At 40.5% G+C, this 18,378-nt stretch overlaps 1 protein-coding gene across 5 annotated transcripts in view; it reads right to left on the reverse strand.

The window, feature by feature from the left end:
- DIP2C (disco interacting protein 2 homolog C) overlaps positions 1-18,378 on the reverse strand; it is a 310,889-nt gene that overhangs the window by 25,270 nt on the left and 267,241 nt on the right. For 3 of the 5 annotated variants that reach the window (XM_033060294.2, XM_033060283.2, XM_033060311.2), the window contains 4 exons: positions 12,578-12,746; positions 11,484-11,654; positions 4,930-4,959; positions 3,175-3,236 (listed from right to left, as the gene is read on the reverse strand). In XM_033060294.2, the coding sequence (XP_032916185.1) occupies positions 3,175-3,236; positions 4,930-4,959; positions 11,484-11,654; positions 12,578-12,746 (432 nt within the window). The remainder of the gene's footprint in view (positions 1-3,174; positions 3,237-4,929; positions 4,960-11,483; positions 11,655-12,577; positions 12,747-18,378) is intronic. The other 2 variants (XM_033060302.2, XM_033060320.2) reach the window with 1 other exon arrangement.

An 18,378-nucleotide genomic window follows, 5' to 3' on the forward strand; every position in this document is an offset into this window, starting at 1 on the left:
GGATGCTTGGGCTTCAAATTTACATCTTTACGTACAAAAGGCTGCAAATATAAAGGCCACAATCTTTCAAGTATATGGTGTTTTGGCATGATGAGAAAAGGCTCTCTCACTCTCTCCCTTTTTATCTTTCAAACAATTCTCAGCTTTTAGTATATTTAGGCATCTTGTGCTTAACCACCTGAAAAGCTTTCTGAGGAGAGCATGACTGGTCAAAAATATGATGGAACAATCTGACAACCAGGCCTTTAGAAGCAGGACAATAACATGTATATATATTTATTCAATTTACTTTCCCCTTTTGCAGGGGAGGAGGAATGAAATTGCTTTCCCAGAGGCAGAGAAATGCAGCAATGACCTGACTGGCTGCTCTGCCCAGAGCTCTGCTGCCCATCCCTCCCTGAGGATGCCCCTGGCAATGGCCTGAGCTGCACAAGGAGGCAACAGCCAGGAGCTCTGGGCTGTGCTGGGAAGCATTAATTCACCTACTCTGTCCTTTGGACCTGAGCTAACCTCTGTAATCTCGGTACACTGCACTGCTCTGCACTGCAGGGCCACATCATCACCTGGCAGATAACCCAGGAGTCTCCTGGTTTTTAGTAAAAGCCTGTGTGGGACTTGCCTGTCTTTGCTCACTCTTTCCTCAGGCCATCCTGAGGACCTGATTTGTAGAAAATCAGTAAAATGCCCAGTACAATGATACTGATATCCTGTCACCAACAGCAAGCCAGAGCTGTATATTCTTGCTTTTTGTGCTACTCAGATTCCAAAAGGAGGTGTCTAATGCCATTGGAGACAGCTCAGGGTGCCTGGGACACTCCTCAGGGCTAACAATATGTGACTCCAGGTGAGATGCTACTTGAGAACTGCACTAGATGCTCACAGCCAGGCAGTCAAACCTTTTTCCAGTGTCAGAACTGCCTCCAGTCACTGACCAAGTGGCTGCACCCCTTGGTACAGTTTCCTGAACCTCCAGGTGAGCCCAGTACTATGGCCAGAGTCCCAGCAGCTAAACCAATGGGCTGTTAGCTCAAAACCACACAGGGACACACACAAAAATGTGTTTGAAAACCTCCACCCTGACCTAAGAAGCAAACCATCCAAATCCAGGGAGAGCTGGGAGGAAAGAAACATCAAGTTTGGTCTAACAACCACCCCTAGATCTCCACACAGATTGTACCTAGCACAGGTATTTTGACCTAAGCACCTACAAGAAAATGACATTTTCATAAGCTGTAAAGTGTGCAAGCACATAATTACTGGATGAGCTTGAAGTAGTTGTATTGAAACTGATTATTAATTTTTATGGATGTGAACAGGATTTGAATGCTCTCAAAGAGATGAACTACAGCTGTTTTTTGAAGCAACTAGAGTGTTGTCATACCATTTTTTTAATCACTGAAAAAAAAAAATATGTTCGGTCTGTTTCAGACCCTGAAAAATATCTTCTAAAATACAAATTATGAAAAAACGTTTTCTCACATTAAATGTACAGTGTAAAATGTTCATATTCTTGGGGGTCTGGCTGGCCTGCAAAGACTCTGTGGGTTGCTACTCCATGGTCTCACAGATATTTGCAGGGATCTTTCAGATACTGCTAAGTGATAGGGACATTCAGTTCCACTGAAATGGTTAGAAACAGCAAGTGTGAAGAGACTATGTCAAATAGAGTTGTTTTCTCCCTTAATTTATGACCCACTAATCTAATTCTAAATTCTGCAGGATTGGGTAAATGAGGCACAGCTTTAAACCATCAAATTAAAATCTACATTACCACAATATGAGAACCAGCTCCAAAGATCATCTTTCATGTTCTGTAGAGCTAGTCACTAAATATAAATGATCACACTGCAAAGCCTGATCTCGATAATGATGCCTACTTCTCAATGACATGCTAAGGCAGGGAAATAGTACACCCATGGTTTATGCAAATTTTATGAACAGTAAATCTTAATTTCTCTCTCTAAACACATTTTTTTATTATTTATAATTTTCACTGGCTATGAATGTTACATTCTCTTTCTATAGAAAAGACCTTTTTTTTTTCCTGGGTTGAGTATGACTGTGGACTCTGTCTCCACATTACTGCAGCTGCTGGGCCAGGAACACCAAATTTCTGTGGCTGGGTTATGCAGACCCAGTAGTGTCCCAAAGGACAGATCAAACATAAGTGTTATTATTGGAATCATTGTGTGCAAAAGGAATAAAGAAATCATGAGTCAAACATCTTGCAGCTCCCTTCTTCTACCTGCCAAACTCCACATGCAACAAGAAGACATCTACATGTCTATCTGACCCAACCACCCAGTGGGTAATTTGGGCTTGCAGTGCCCTGAGGTTTGTACACTGCAAGCTGAACTGGTCACTTTGATAGAGCCAAAGTTGGGGGACAAATTCTCTGTTAAGCTTTTAGAAAGAATGAAAGATAAGAACAAAGAAACTCCCAATTTGGATATAATGATTTTTTAAGGGAACCAGGGCTGTTAATTAAATGTTCACCACTTTTCCAGAGTTCATAGAAAATGTCTTGATTTGTTACAGGTCCGTGAAGAGACTTATGACCAGAGTATTAGAAAACTGAAATATATGTGCATGGGTATGTTTTTAAATCACACCTGAGATCTCAAGTTTGCCTCCAATCACTAAGTGATAAATTTTATTTCTCACTCCTTGTATACACATCTAACACTCAAGATGGAACTGAAAAATACCCACAATTACAGAATGTGGCTGCTCACAGTGGCTGAAGCAAATAATCCATCCCCTCATGGTCCTGCAGCATTAAGAACTGCAGCAAACCCCACCAGATCTCCTGACAGCAAACAGCTGCCAAGCCAGGAGAAATAATCTCTGTGAAGCCAAAAGGCCCAACAGGACTCCAGTCCATGGGGACTGGCTAGGCTGCACCACCTGAATACAAGAGTCATGAAATCCTGATGACAATAAAGGCAAGGAATCTTGTTAGTCATTGCAGTAGTGATGTCAGATGCCTCTGTTTTACCAGTGGTAAAATTAATTAACCAATGTAAATGTCTGTGTCTGGTCGCTGGTAGGAGTCAACACAAATTATTGATGAGGTTTCCAGGGTCCATGAGGTGTGCTGTAAGCAGCTTTCTTGCTAGAAACTCTGTTAATTGTTAATTAATTATTAGAGAAAAAGAAAAAGTTGGTTCTGACCTGTCATGCCTCAGTGCCCTCATATCAACATACACTGTGGTGGGGTCTGGTCCAGATGTTCCCTGTAAACAACAACATCAGCTAATCAGAACCTGAGGGCTGGGAGGAAAAAAAAGTGGTTTACCCCCCAAATAGCGTTCATTTCAGTGCTAATTATGCTAATCAAATGACAAGTTATATTTAAGGTATTCATCAACCAAAGCTCAGCTTTACAGAATCAGAACAAGCACTGGAAACATACCTACCATCAGACACTTGTCACCTTGGAGTTCAGAAAAACATCAAGCAGTCAGACTACTTAACCAACACATGTCAACAGAGGTTTTATTTGCTACAAAAGGCCAAGTAATCAGCACATGGATACATACAAAAATGTTAAACACATTTTGCCATATAAAGGAAGGTGGAAATTGCTGAGGAGACACAGTTTAATGGCAGAAGCACATGATCAGGAATGTGAAGCATGGTTTACTGAGAGTCTTCCATACATGCAACAGAGAATATACTTGAAGCTAAAGATAGTAAAGGTAGCACGCATGACATGAACCAATCTGGACTGAAGGTCTGTTAGGCAATTATTCTGATCCTTTTCAGTCTTCCACTGCATAATTTAAACCCTTGCTTTATGTCATAATATTTAGTTACTTGAAAAGAGGCAGACTAATTTTAGTTTCCTTCCATGCAGAGATGATGCAGTCTTTGGGCCTTTCCACCCACAGCTTTTCTGCAATTTTGCAGCCTGCTATGATGTGCCCTTATCCAAAACTTCAAACTCATCACCACTAAACATCATGTGAATTCTCAATGCTCCAGGCTAGGGTTCTCTTCTCTGCTGCAGACCTCATGCTACAGCTAAGCACAAAGCTAGAAGAAAGGCACAACTTCATTCTGTAACAGTGGCACATTGGAAATTTTCTTTTCAGCAGAGGAATTCTCCTAGACCTGGTAAACTCCAGATGCACAAACTCCCTTACCAGTTATTTAGACTTCTACTACTTAAACCAGCAGGCAACATGAGCTCCTAGTGATTTCTGTCCCATTTGAGATGTATTGTAGAGCATAATTCTTCACATCAGGAATGTCTATGGCTAAATTTTACATTTCTGCAATGCTGGCTGATTGTTCCACAATGTTTTGCAACTAAAAGTTGCAACCCAGACCCACAAATAGCTAATTTTTGTATCTACAGGGGAAAAGTGTTAGCATTACCAATTGATACTTACTGAACAGGTACTGATCATCACCCACCACCAGAGGAGAACAGGAGTAATAGAGCTGCACATGCATGTTAGCCTCTTTAGCTTGTTATACACAATACAAGGTACAATATCCTCTCTAGCTATTAACGACACGATTTTCAGTCTACTGGTAAACTCAGCAGTGTAACAGACTAGTGCTGAGTGGAGAACTTATTTGAAATATATGCAATGTTGAAAAGAAAAAAACAAAACCAAGGAAAAATTGGTTATCTTTAAAAATAAAACTAAAGCTGATTTGATTTGTAAAATAATGGAAACAGTCAAGTTTGAAAATCAAAGACAATCACTATGGTATTTATTATTTTCAGCATGAATGAAACAGTTACAATGGACATCTAATATTTGATGAAACCTGCATCCAGATAAAGCTATACTGGACTTATTTATAATTTTATAGAAGGATTTGAAAATCCCCAAATCTCCAGACTCAATTTCTAGTCTGTCCCACTGTTGGAAGCTGATAGGTGGGTATTGAGGGAACATGAAAATCCCCTACCTGCTCGGCCAGCTTCCCCAGCCTGTGAGGCTATAGCAGCAGGAATAGCAGGGATAAGGGAGAGAAGGAAAGAAGGTAACACAAGACAAAAATAATAACAAAAAATGGGAATGAAGGGTGGGAGAAAAAAAGAGGAGAATGCAAAAAGCAGGGAGTAAAATAAAAAGAAAAACAATGTCAAATACAGGAATTTTACAAATTAACCATTATACCATTAAAGGTTAAAAAAAGTAAAAAATGAGGTGTCAACATTTTAGTAGAGCAACAGAAGAGACAGCTGTAGACTGCTAATCTTGGACAAACAGACTTAAATGGTTTTAGGACACTACAGACAATGTTGTTAGTGGAAAACACGTGTCTAGCATATTGATTTTTATCTTTCTTTTTGTTATTGTTTTTGGTTTTGAAGTCATTAAACATTATGGCCCTCCTATTTTAATGCACTTTATTCCATTGAGAATTCCAGGTCTGTCATTTTACTAGTAACAGAAGTTTCTAAGTGATATCCTCTGGAAATCAAAAGTAAGCTCTCTTTTTGAAAAAAAAAAAAAAAAAAATTAGTATACAACAGAGAAAAAAACTTACTTCTTGCATACAGATTAACCTGATCTTAAAGTGAAAAAAAATCAAGGCTTGGTGCATAATCTAACTACTGGAAGATCATAAATGAATGGAGTAACTTCAGAGCCCAATAAGTCTTCATTCCTATTTGTTATGGTAAACAATGTAATACATATAAAGAACAGTAAAACTAAAGGCTGATAAAAACCCATCAACTCTCCACCATGACTGATAACTCAGCAAAGACACAGAAAATCCTCAGTGGTGGCTAGTCCTAAGGCACTACTATCACATGGAGTGTCTAACACCAGATGGCTGCTGTGGGATTTGCCCTACAACTTGTGAAAACAAACAGCTCTGAAAGCCCTGGCACATTCCTCTCACCAGACTTCTCAATGCCAGCAGAGTCAAAGACTGCAGGAAGTTTTCACAGGAGCACCTTAAGACAGGTTTATTTTGGATGCAAAGGAAGATGAACCATTTAACAAAAATAGGATGGATCAGCTTATGGCATTTATGCCCCAAAATGGTACCACTAATAACCCAGGCTGAACACTGCAGTGTAACTGCAAGAAAGCAGGAGAATTACTGAAATCCAGCAGTTATATAAATCATTGCCTGTGACTATACTGCAGGTGCAGAAAGCACTTTGAGAGTACCAGAGTCTCATATGGCTTTTAACTACAGAACGTCTTGAGAAACAGCAGCTGAATTACCAGCAATGTCCCTGTGGCCAGTTGCAGCTGGAATTCTCTGAAAAGTATTTCAAAGGAAGCAGAGCCTATCCCAAGACCAGAACAACTGACTCAATTTATCTGTGCACGTTTATTTTGAGAGACAGAGATAAAGAGCATCTGTTATGCTGGTAACAGGGAAAAAACAACACAACTTCTGGAATATCTGATATTTACTCAGGACACGCCTGGTAATGTTCAAGAAAACAAAATTGGACATACAGAATCTTCTGTGTGAAAATGGGTATATAATAAGCCACATCTCTTGGACTACATAAATCTTTGCCCATGCACAGGCTGCCATTGATGAACCATCTCTGGACTGAGCAAATCTCAGCAATATGCCAGGCTTTTATTCTCTGGAAAAGCACTGCAGGTCAAAGCTGCTTGAAGGAGCACAAGTCAGCTGTAGGGCTGACCACATGCCAGGACTCAGTGCACACCTAATTTCCACTCAAGTCAAAGGCCAAGCTGCATGCTCTCACTTACTTCCCTATCCAGAGTTAAAAATCAGGAACTAGGCTATCAGAAATTCTAAGAATTTTAAAATAACTGGTGTCCTGGGTTTTATTTAACTACCTAAGGATGTGCCCTCAGTGTTTACTCTGAGTCTCCTTCTGTTCCAGCGATGGTCAGAAAAGGAATTTTTGGTGTGCACTTGGCAATGTCACCCACGCCAGCACAGCAGCTGGAGCTGTGAAAATAATTTCATGGCATGACTCATAGAAAAGGTGGGAAAACAGAATCTGAGGGAGCTCACCCAGGGCTGTAGTACATTGATAAGTGTGAATCATACCTCTGACACAGTGCATGGTCTCCTGTGGCACCCTTTGCACACCTACCCTTTATTACTTTTAATATGGAAGATCCTCAGACAGTGTGATCTATCACTCAGTAAAAAGAAATATTAACTTTATGCCCTAAACTCAGTAACAAAGATTCCTTGACATTGAGGAAAGGATCAATTTCATGTAACTTCAGCCATGAAAGAAGAAAATGTGCAGTATAAGGTAGGAAGGATCTCCTGATGGTGATGGATCCCATTCCCAGATGGACACCTGAGATGTCTCTTGAAGTATTTCTGAGATTCCATTGACTATTGATGGGTATGGGATAACTCACTTAAGTCTCAATTCAAGGAGATAGAAAAGAAGCAAGATGAATCCTGCTCTCCTTAGCTTGGACAGATTTGTTAGTACATTTTCAGGGTTAAATAAGGAAAATTAACAACTTCTAGAAGTTTTCTCTCAAATGAAATTGAGTAGCAGGTTGAATAAAATGAAAATATTTATTCCAAGTGTTTAAATGGAAATCAGCTAAAATCCTAGAAGAACCATCTGTGCTGTTGTAAGAAACCAGCTACTTTTCATATCTATTTTTCTCTCTTGAATGCTAAGATGCTAGTTAATGAGAATTAAAATATGCTGGATGCAATCTTTTCATCTCACTAATCCCTGGACCATTGTCTGTGACTATGCAGCTATAAAAGATCAGATATTAATAGTATTTAAGTGCCTAAAGATGGAGAGAATTATTTATTTTCAAAAGCACATCTCTAGAAATCTAGTCCAAAATGACTACATCAAAGGAAACACACTAAATTTGCTCTCAGTTTGAAAGGAAATGAATATAAATGACAATGCATTAGTCTGTCAGTGATCACAACCCGGAAATTAAGATAATTTGGTAGACTAAGACTCTTTTGTACCAAAGAGATTATCACAATGATTTTCTTTTCAAGGTAATCTTTAATAAAATGTTAAATTCTGCTATACACACACAGAGACACAGACACACACACAAACACCTTTCTCCTCTTCTTTTTGGAGAGGTGAACTGTAAAAGCTTTCTGGAAAAATGAGGATACCTTTCCCTTTAAACACTTGAGTCTTGGATTTTTCCCCAAAATTGGAAATCAAGAATGTGTCAAAGATAATATCCAAGTTGTATTAGAGGTAGCCCACAGAGAAGAAACCTGGATAGGCTTTCATTGTGGGCAAGAGTCAGTAGGTGAATACTGAGATATATTTAGTAAGGTGGTAAGTAGATGCATATTTTAGAAACACTGTAGAACAGGCTGGATCACCATTATCCCTGTGGAAGATGGGGTTCCAGGAACCATGTGCTAATCTCAAAGATGACATAACTTGGAAGAAAAAACCAAAGGCAGATGCTATTGACTCAGATATTTTGAGAAGTAGTTTTATGCAGTGTGAAGAATCCAGAAATCATAGCCCACTTCTGAACCATATTGGAGACAATACTAATTGCAGGAATATTGTAGATGAGGGATTAAAATTTAATTTGTTTCTCAACTGAGAAAACAGAATAGCCCACAAGCTATTCTGAAATACCACTAGCCATAAACTTCCAGACAGTTTGGAAAGAGCATTCCATCTATTTCAGTATCCAGTCCCTGGCAATGTCTACTGCCAGATGCTTCAAAACATGCGAGTCTCTATATTCTCCACCAAAATGACATGTTTTGTGGTGATGCTTGCAAGTAAAACCTTTTGTAATTTTTCAAACACCTTCAAAACTTGTCAAACAAGCCTCAGCTCAAATGCTTCAAAAACAATTCCACTTGGCAGGACAATGTTGCCTGTCCTGAAGTGACTTTCCTCCATTCCAGCCACATCACTCTTTGGACAGTGCTTGGCTTTTGTTTGTCCTGTGGACTGAGATGCCACATCTCAGTAGAACTCAGTGAAGCCTGACATTAAGCTAGACAATCAGCCAGGCTGTTTAACCATCCCACTCAAGGCTCTCATTCTGTGCTGTTCCTAAATCCAAAGGCATTATCATTAACAATATTCCAGGACCCACCCAGCTCCCTGTGGGACAGGGAAAGTATAGGAAGAGCAGAAGTGAGAAAATCCACAGGTCAAGATGAAGACAGTTTAATGAGTGAAGGAAAGAGAAAAACCCAAGTGATGCAAAAGCAATCACTCATCATCTCCCTTGAGCAGAACAATGCCCAGCCAGTCTCTGAGCAATAGCTACTTTGGAAAACCAACCACTCTTTTGCTTTAATGCCAAGCATGACATTATGTGGTATGGGATATCCCAGGTCAGCTGGGGACAGCTTTCCTGGCTGTGTCCCTTCCCAGCTTCTTTCTCCTCCAGCCTGCTTGCAGGAGGGCAGTGGGATGATGGTGCAGGGGGCACAAAGACAATTAGGGACACCCCTGATGCTGTGCAGGACTGTTCAGCAAGAGCCCAGCCACTGGTGTGCTCCCAACACTGTTCAGTCACAAATCAAACACACAGCTCCACACAGGCAGCTATGAAGAACTTTAAATCCCAGGCAGAACAAGCACAATGTTACCTGGCTTACTGCTGCTTAGTGTTATCTCCTGATTTAATTATTTGTCCTGAATTAAGGACTTATAAGTGAAGCAACCACCATGAACCATCCAGAGATTGGTGCACATCTAAAATTGAGATTTTCATTAGGGGCAAGCAAACTTCTGCAGTGAAAAATTTGTCCTTGTAATCTAAAGCATCCTTCATGTCTGGTCCCTCGAAGGACCAGAAGCCAGAGAAGCTGAGTTGTTTTTCAGAAGCAGCTCCACCACAGCTGCAGGGGAGAGCTGACAGGCCCCATCCTGATCTGTTTCCAGTGAAGGTATGTCTTCTGTTCCCTGCTTCCCCTCCTTTCTAAAACTTTCTTATTCTTGGAGAATTTATGGTAGCAATTATAGAATGGCAAACCAGACAACTCTACCTCTGGGCAACAGAATGACTTTTAACCTCGCTCAGCTTTGCCCTGCCATATGCTTGACAGTAATAATTAAAGACACCCCAGGCTGTAGGGATACTCTGCTGCAGTCAGAGAGAAAGCAAGCAGTGCAGGAGGTGTGGCACACCTCCTTGTCTTTATATCCTGGCAACATTGAAAAGGGCAGGAGGCTAAAGCAGGCACAGACATACTGCTCTGTACTGAACCATCAACTTGTCAGTTGTTTTGATTAAAAAATATTTATATTTACAATCAGAAAAGGAAGAGCAGATTCTTATTTGCAGTGTCACTGAGAAGATTTGTTCTGATTTCCACACTGAAGCAGGTATCCATGTGACCTTCATGAGAAATCCTTCATGTAAACCAGGAGTAACTGCCAGATTTGAAATGCAGGATGGACCACACAGAGTACAGGCAAGTCCTACTGAGGACACAGTGACTTTGAAGAGGTTAGAAACATGGCACATGACCAAATGGATATGGCATTTCCCAGCCAGAGCAGCTGCAATGCAGAAGATGATTCTTTTAGTATTTAAAAGGTTATTAAATTAGAAAATATATCACACCTGAGTAGAACACCTATGGTATTATTAGAGGAATAATATATGCAACTCTGAAACCAGATTTGGAAGGACAGAAAGAGATCAAGAGTCATAAAAATGAGACAGAGATCAGGAAAGCATGTATTAAGATTCTTTATCTATTTATCAAAATTAAGATGTGTATTAGATGCATTACAGAAATGAGATTCTTATTCTAGAATAAAAGGTGTCTGGATCTAATGCCAGATAAATTTAAACTGGAAATAAGGTGAAAATAATTAAAAATTGAACACCTTAAAAAAGGCAAGTTAACTTTCATCACAGGAAGTCCTCAAAGATAAAATACTATACTCTAGATCAATCTAAAACTATTTGCTTGTTGTAGTTATCACTGGTTGAAAAACTAGATGCTAATCAGAAATTCAGACCAGACAGCTACAGTGCTCCATCAGTCATTAAAATCATGACTCAGTAATGATTCCTGGAGAATTCAAGTTACATCCTATATTATCCTTGGGACTTTTCTTCTGATTAGAGGTTCAAAACAGAAGAGATAGAGCAAAATAATTTTCTTTGTGTGCAGAAAAATATCTAGTTAAACAAGTAATGGTTGGAAGTATTTTATGAAGAGAAGGAATCCATCTTGTAACACACTGAAATAAACACTTGGAAACTGTCATTTACATGACATGATTACATACTGCTCTGTAGTACAGAGTACACCTTCTGTCACTGTCAGGTGCTTTTCTGAATTACTGTATTCATGGGCAGAATAAATGCTATGATTGCAACATGAGAGGGATGAGTTGTTGACAAAGTAACAAAATTTACTACCTGTGTATGCAAGAACATTAAGTACCACATGCATTTTCTTAGTATGTCTACGACCAAACAGCCAAAGGAAATACAATGAATGCTTCTTACTGAAAACCATTTCCTTAAACAGCATTGAGCTTAAGGAGTGAAAAATCTTACCTGCAAACATATTGCCAGGTTAACTCTACAGCCAAGTGATGTGCTGACAGCCCGTGGATGGAGACCCAGGTCTTTAAATAACTTTGAAAATGACTGAGTAAGAGCTATCCGAGGTCGTTCTTCAGCCACTACTACACATGTCCGTACACGTGAAAGGTCCAGTCCCCTTGCCTAGAAAGAAATCAGAATGTAACAAAGGCCACAAATGGGCAGATTTAATGCAAAACAGAAGTTCTTAAGTGTATTATGCAGGTAATATGATTCAAGAGGAACAGCAGAACAGAGGCTAAGGTATCAGTACAGTTTCCATCTTTCCTGGAGGCCGGATGGCCAGATGACACTCTAATAGCTGAAGAAGCATATACTTGCTTGTCATCTCAACATTAGCACATAGGAAATGATGGGCATGCTAATTCTGAAGGGAGGGAATGCTATTTCCCCAAATTAATTCAGACGACAGTGAATAACAGCAAACAGGAAGCAATGTCTAGACTTGGAAAACCTGATTAGGAAATCATTAAGTGAGGATGGTAAAGGCTGGAGACATCATAAATATCAGCATCTCAAGATTCAATTTATTTCAGTTGCACATGGGAAACTCCAGATGATTTCAGATATTTAACTGGCTACCTGGCTTTTAATTCTAGAGGAGATACATCCTCCTCTCCATACAATGAGGACCATCTAGTTAAAACACTACTTTCAAGCATGTGATTGTTTAACTACAGGGGTCAAACCAAGCTAGTACTTCATATAACCAGGGTATTCATAAAACACACTATGCAATGTAATACTCCTTGAGCCTCTTGGATATTTACACCTCTGTTTTCCAACACTTGCCTATCAACACAGGCTGCAACACACATCAGAAAGCTTAGGTAAATAAAAGCCTTCCCTTGATGTTTAACAGCCCTGTGATCTGAAGAATGACCGGTATTGATACACAGCCTTTGGCAAGGAGTAACGTGGGTTCTGTGGAGCTGCCTGTGCCCTCTGGTGATTTTTTGCTCCCAGCAGACATTCAGCAGAGTGTTCAAGGCTCCCAAAGCCCACTGTGCAGGCAGCAGGGCGTGCAGGACAGCAGAACCACTCACCTTCAGCGACTCTGTTTGCGAACCGAGTCCCTTAGTACAGAGCTCCATGACTGAATAGGAACAAAAAGTGTCTCTCACTTTGTACTGACTCACGGCAAGAAGCCACAGGGCAGGATTGGTCTCCAGCTCTGAGGGAGGAATCAGAATAGACTGGTGTCCTGAATAAACGCTGCAAGACACAAGATTCATTAACAAACACTAAACACAGTGTCCACAGACAAGCCATGGGGTACTTGAACATACAGGTTATTACAGCAGAGGTTGAATCATGTAAAGTCACAGTGCTTCACAGCTCCAGAATTTTAACATAATATTTAACTCTGGTTTTTTGCTGTACTGCCAGAGTCTATGATGAACCATGAGGACTGTGGGCAGAATGTGCTCCTAAACTACTGATTTACTCAAAATTCCAGTGGACTTTTCCGTTAGGACTGTACCAAAAAAAGAGTTATTAATGGTGTGAATAATCAGTATAACAATATTAGGAAAATTAAGCATTGCTGACAATACTTTGGATTGAGTAATTAGCATTTTAAGAGACCTTGACTAAAAGAATACTTTATAACTTAAATATGGAAGCAACCTGTCTCCTGCTAAAGCAGGCAAGAGGTTTGCAACAATTTCCAATGGAGTAAATTTGGCCCTAATTTAACATCCTTTGTAGCTTTAAATTTCTTCTGTGAAAGTTTTATGAACTTTTGAAACTCAAATATACTGCATCTCTTGTATACTGGATACCCACTGAGCATAAATATTGCAAAAATGCACTTATCAGGGTCCCTGAGGGAAACAATCATGTCAGACCTAATTTCTCTGGTACCTAAGATTCTCCCCAAGGGAAAAATATTCCCAGTTTGATGACTTTATTTCCCATGGGTTCTATGTTGTTCACTCATCTCACACAGGCAGATTTACCATCAATTTTACAGTCCCTTCACATGTAAATTTGTGATCTGTAGATATTTCAAATCAGAATGGTGACAGTGTAAAGCCTTCAGATCATAGAAGTTCTGAGAAAGGACCATAAAAGCCCTCAAGATTTATGATGCATAAAAGAATTTCATTTGTGACTTGAAAACTTGAAATGCCAGCTTGGTAAAGTAAAATTGATGTTTTCAAATCCAAGTGTCTGTGGTAAGATATGAGATGGAACTTTATTTTCGGGAATTTGAGCATCTCTGTAACGCTGGACATCAAGCACCTTGGGCTGCACTCACACACACACACCACACACACACACATTCCCTCCTTGGTGAGTGAATGACCCCATTTCCCTCAAACCCAGATAAAAGTGCTTTTAAAGGCTGTGCCACACAGAATGAAGTTTGTGTGACCTGGGTGTCTTTACAATAAAGGCAAAAAAGGTGAATGACTCCATCCACAACAGCAGTTAACAATCCAAATTGTTAAGGTCTCTGCTGGAGTATGAGTCTGAGGATGTCATGGAATATGTATGAACTACAGTTCAAGCAATGTCATTTATCACAGAGGAGAAATTTTATCTTTGACTGCTTGTCCCCATTTCTGCCACTCTGGGTGACTGATGACCAGCGGCTCGCCATGGAGTGATGTGCTCTGGGATGGGGCTGACACGGCCACGGCACGGGGCGGGCAAATGAACCATTACCCTTTCATGGAACCAGAATAAAGTATCACTGAACCTCCAGCATGTGCTGCATAAACATGTGAAAAGAGATCTTAGCAGCATTACCCATGCCTGAAAGGGGAATGCCCTGAGCTCAAGTGAAAGATCAAACCAGCCAGGGAGTGGTACCCATTTTTACTATAAATACCTCACTCATTCATTCTTAGCAAATTCTATTAAGTTTTTCAGAGAAGTAAGATCAAAAGACCTTTAAGCTTAGGGCTCCACAAACAATCAAGGTGTGCAATCTGTCTAGTAAATACATAATTTTTATAAACAGGAAGCTGTAACCACTCAAGTAAAAACCTGGGATTGGCTCCAATCTGTACAAATATGGTATGCAGAGATTCACCTTTAAAGCCTTCCCTCTGACCCTGTATCACCTGTGTCTGGTGAAAAAATCATCTGCACAATAATAAACATGATGCCAGGGTGTCAAATATAGGACAATTATTACTCACAACCACATTAAGATCCCTTAGGTGTCACTCATTCAACTGGGCAGACATACCAAAATCAAAACCAAATCAAAAGAACAGTCTGTATCCCTGCACTGAAAAGTGTATGTAAAAACTCCATAGTGATATTGGCAAACAAAGCTGCATTGCTTTGGTAGGAAAACAGGAAATTGATTCCAAGTGTATTTTACCAGGAAATCATTCAAAATAGCAGAATTTACACCAAAGACAGATGTTTTCCCCCTCAGCAACACTAATGTGTGAGGGTGAGCTGTTTACCTTTCTTGATCAATTTATGGACAAGAAAGTAATTTTGCTCCCACCAACAGCAGCAAAGTATGAGGATCTGGGTGCAAAATAACCCATCTTCTTCAGGCTGAGAGAAGCAAATACTCCTATGATCAGGCTTAGACTAAAAAAAATTACTCCAATGAGAATGAAACAAATTAAGATGTTGCTTGTATGTTTTCTGAGTTTTCTAATGCCTCAAAAACACTGTGGAGTTCAGGATCAAGCTGCACAGGAGAGGGAAATATCTAGCAGGACGAAAACTTTCAGAGCCTCACACGTGCACATGACTGCAATACACAAACCCACAGCCAGCTGATACCATGCCTGCAAACTTCATGCCCAACACAGGCTTTGCCTACTGAGCTGTGGTTTAATAATCCATGCATATCCTCTGATTTGCAAGAGCAGTTGGTGGAGCTACAAGAAGAACTACAAAGGCATAATTGTGGGGTGAATGTGCCAGTTCCACAGCTGAAGTGGTTTATGCAGCACCTGGTCACCACAACATCGGCCATAACTTGGCTCAGCTCCCTGAATCAATCTCTGAAACATTACACAGAATTTCTGTATCAGTCCAAGCCACAAAATGCTACATATCCCTGAAAATTCACAGATTTATATTCCCCTAAGAAGCTGTCTATCTATGTGTTTTGGTAGAGAGAAGCTGAGTTAAAAATACCCTTGTAGAGCTGATTGAAACATTTCATACCGTTCTAGTTGTTTCAAATCACTGTGAGATGTCAGAGGGCGTTTGCTCAGCATGAATGACAAACATCAAACAGAGGACCATGTGCTTGAACAAACTGCAGTTGTGCAAGGCTGCTTTGGAGGTGATGGATGAAGCTTGATATGGTTCCAAACCTATAGGAAGTTCTGTCAGTGCTGCCTCCATGTAATTCTAGGAATGGCAGAGAATTTTGGTAGGTTCATCCAGGTATGGAATTCTAGATTTGGCTGAGTTAATCCTGAAACAGGCACTGAACAAGGTGAGGCAGTTCCACCTCACTTTAAACAGTGATAGTCAAGACGGTTAAGCTGTCAGCTTGGTTGTTCTCATAAGGTAATCAACAAAATCAAGTTGAATACTGTGACAGTAGGAATGAATGGAACATTAGGAAAATCTTGGGATTTTAAACTGTTGAACTTTCTGAAATCTGAGAAATTCCTGGTTCTGAGATTGCTACCATATATTATACAATGGACTAGGTGCAAGATTTTACTTATGTAAATACTGGGAAGGAACTGTACCAATATTGTTTCTCCCGTTGCTGTAGAAATCTGTATCACAAAAGCATCCACCTCCTGATGCAAGTGTTCACAACAGGAGCAGACACAGTGCAGAACATCCTTGTCACAATGACTTTTGGGATGCAGATGCAAGGTGAAATGCAGGGGCGGCTGAGGTGCGAGATCACTTTTTAGAAATGCTCTTTTCCTTTAGGGGACTGCAGAGCAATCCAGGGAAAAAAATATTCATAAGGTGGACAAAGCCTTGGATTTTGGCAGTAAATGAAGAGGCTGTCTGCCTGCACTAAGCAAGGGCTGCCCAAGGACAGCAATACTCCAGGTAAAAGCACTAGGATGTATTTTGGTAGGATGGTACCATCTGATCACAACACTGGCTCTGCTGCCTGCAGGCTGTTCTGGCAGCATACAGAGATTCCTGGAAGGACCTCTTGGCACTTCACTGTTCCACTGAACTGGAACTTTAGCCCACATTGTGCTGAGGCAGATTAACAGTAAAAGCTGAGGTTTTATTATAGTTCCAAAAATTTCAGGTCAATTAATGCTGACAATGGCAAGTACAATTTGCAATCGCATTCTGGCAGCTACCGACCCATCACTGCCCTTACTCCTTTGTCCTTGTCAGGTGATGACATGAGTTCCTTCCCCACTTAACTGCAGGAGGCAGGTGGATACTGCTGAATCTGTAAGTGTATACATTTGGTTTCTGCTTTTCTACAGATGATTTGGTACTGAGGGACAGGTATGGGAACTGGGTGTTTGGTAGAACAGAAGTCTTCACAATCACCTGGACTTGTACTAGAGCTTGCAGGAAGAACAGTACAGGCTGTAGAGGACAGAGTTTGGGCATGTATCTCTCCTAGGCTTCAAAGGACTTGAGCCAAAATTAAATCTTCAGTTATGGAGATCAATCAAATACAAAAAACAGGGACTTTAGGAGAAAAAGTAAAGGACCTCACCCCAGCTGCAGAGCCCAAAGATGACAGCAGGCAAACAGTGCTCCAAGAGCAGGACTGCACATGGTAAACAGATAACCCATCAGTACCAGAGACAGCAAAAGGCCATTGCTCAGCCTTGAGCATCATTCTGGTTCCTTATTACCACCTCTCCTGCCCCTCTTACACCCCATGTGTGGGCATGTCCCCAGAGGTGAGGAGGTTAAGTCTGCCCACTCATCTCAGAACTCACGTATCAAGGTGACTCAGGGCTTTCAACTGCCCTTGAACTTTCCAGGCTTGAGGCAGGTTTAACTGTACAGATGTAATGTGGAAGGAAAGCAAATTGCCTCTTCCACAAATTGCCACTAGCTACAGACTCTCCAGGAAACTGGCACACAGCAGTGTGGGGGGAGAGAACACACCTTCACATTCCTCCTGTGCAAAATACATGACAGATGTTTATGTTCCTATCCGTCACTTCCCATGTCAGAATCATCTGGTTCTGATATGGAATTTGGGCTTCCTTATGCAATCTTGACTTTAATTTGCTGCACATGGGCTAGAAATTGGGTTAAATGCCCATGCCTTCCAGTTATCTTCAAGTTAGTCTAAAAATCCTAACAAAATCCGTAATTCCTTACACAATAAATTTCCCTAAAGTGCAGTTCTCCTGTTGGTGTTCAATTCCTTTCTTACTTCTTGTACAGTTCCACCTGTCTGGTTACTAAGAAACCTTGCAGTCTTTTGCAGCAGAAGCCACCTGGCAGCACCACTGTGGATTTTGGCTTCATGCTATGGAACAGAGGGAGCAGGAGCAGGACAGGAGAAAGCACCTTCCCTGGAAAGCATGGACCCTTTCATAGCAGCCATATTATTTATTGCATGGCCACTGTTGACCAGAAAATTCAATTCCTCTGGTCCAGTCTGAGTCTCACTGACTTACACTACTACAGGCTCAGTTTCTGAGAATATATATAAAGTTTATAAAAAATTATTAATGTACTTAATTTTAATTTGAGCAAGGACAATTCTGTCTTCCAGTAGTAAAAGTAGAACTGCAATTTGAGTTGGCTTAGCTGGGCTAAAGCAGAGGGAAAATTCTTATTCTATTGCACTACTCAGCAACTATAAATTAAGTGACTCCTCACTAATGAACTGCAGAATGCTGCATTCTGCCCCACAGTGAGAAGCATTAAGACAGGGACACCTTAATTTCAGGAAGCA

The sequence above is a fragment of the Catharus ustulatus genome, chromosome 1 (genome assembly GCF_009819885.2).
Source record: "Catharus ustulatus isolate bCatUst1 chromosome 1, bCatUst1.pri.v2, whole genome shotgun sequence".
Classification (NCBI taxonomy): domain Eukaryota; kingdom Metazoa; phylum Chordata; class Aves; order Passeriformes; family Turdidae; genus Catharus; species Catharus ustulatus.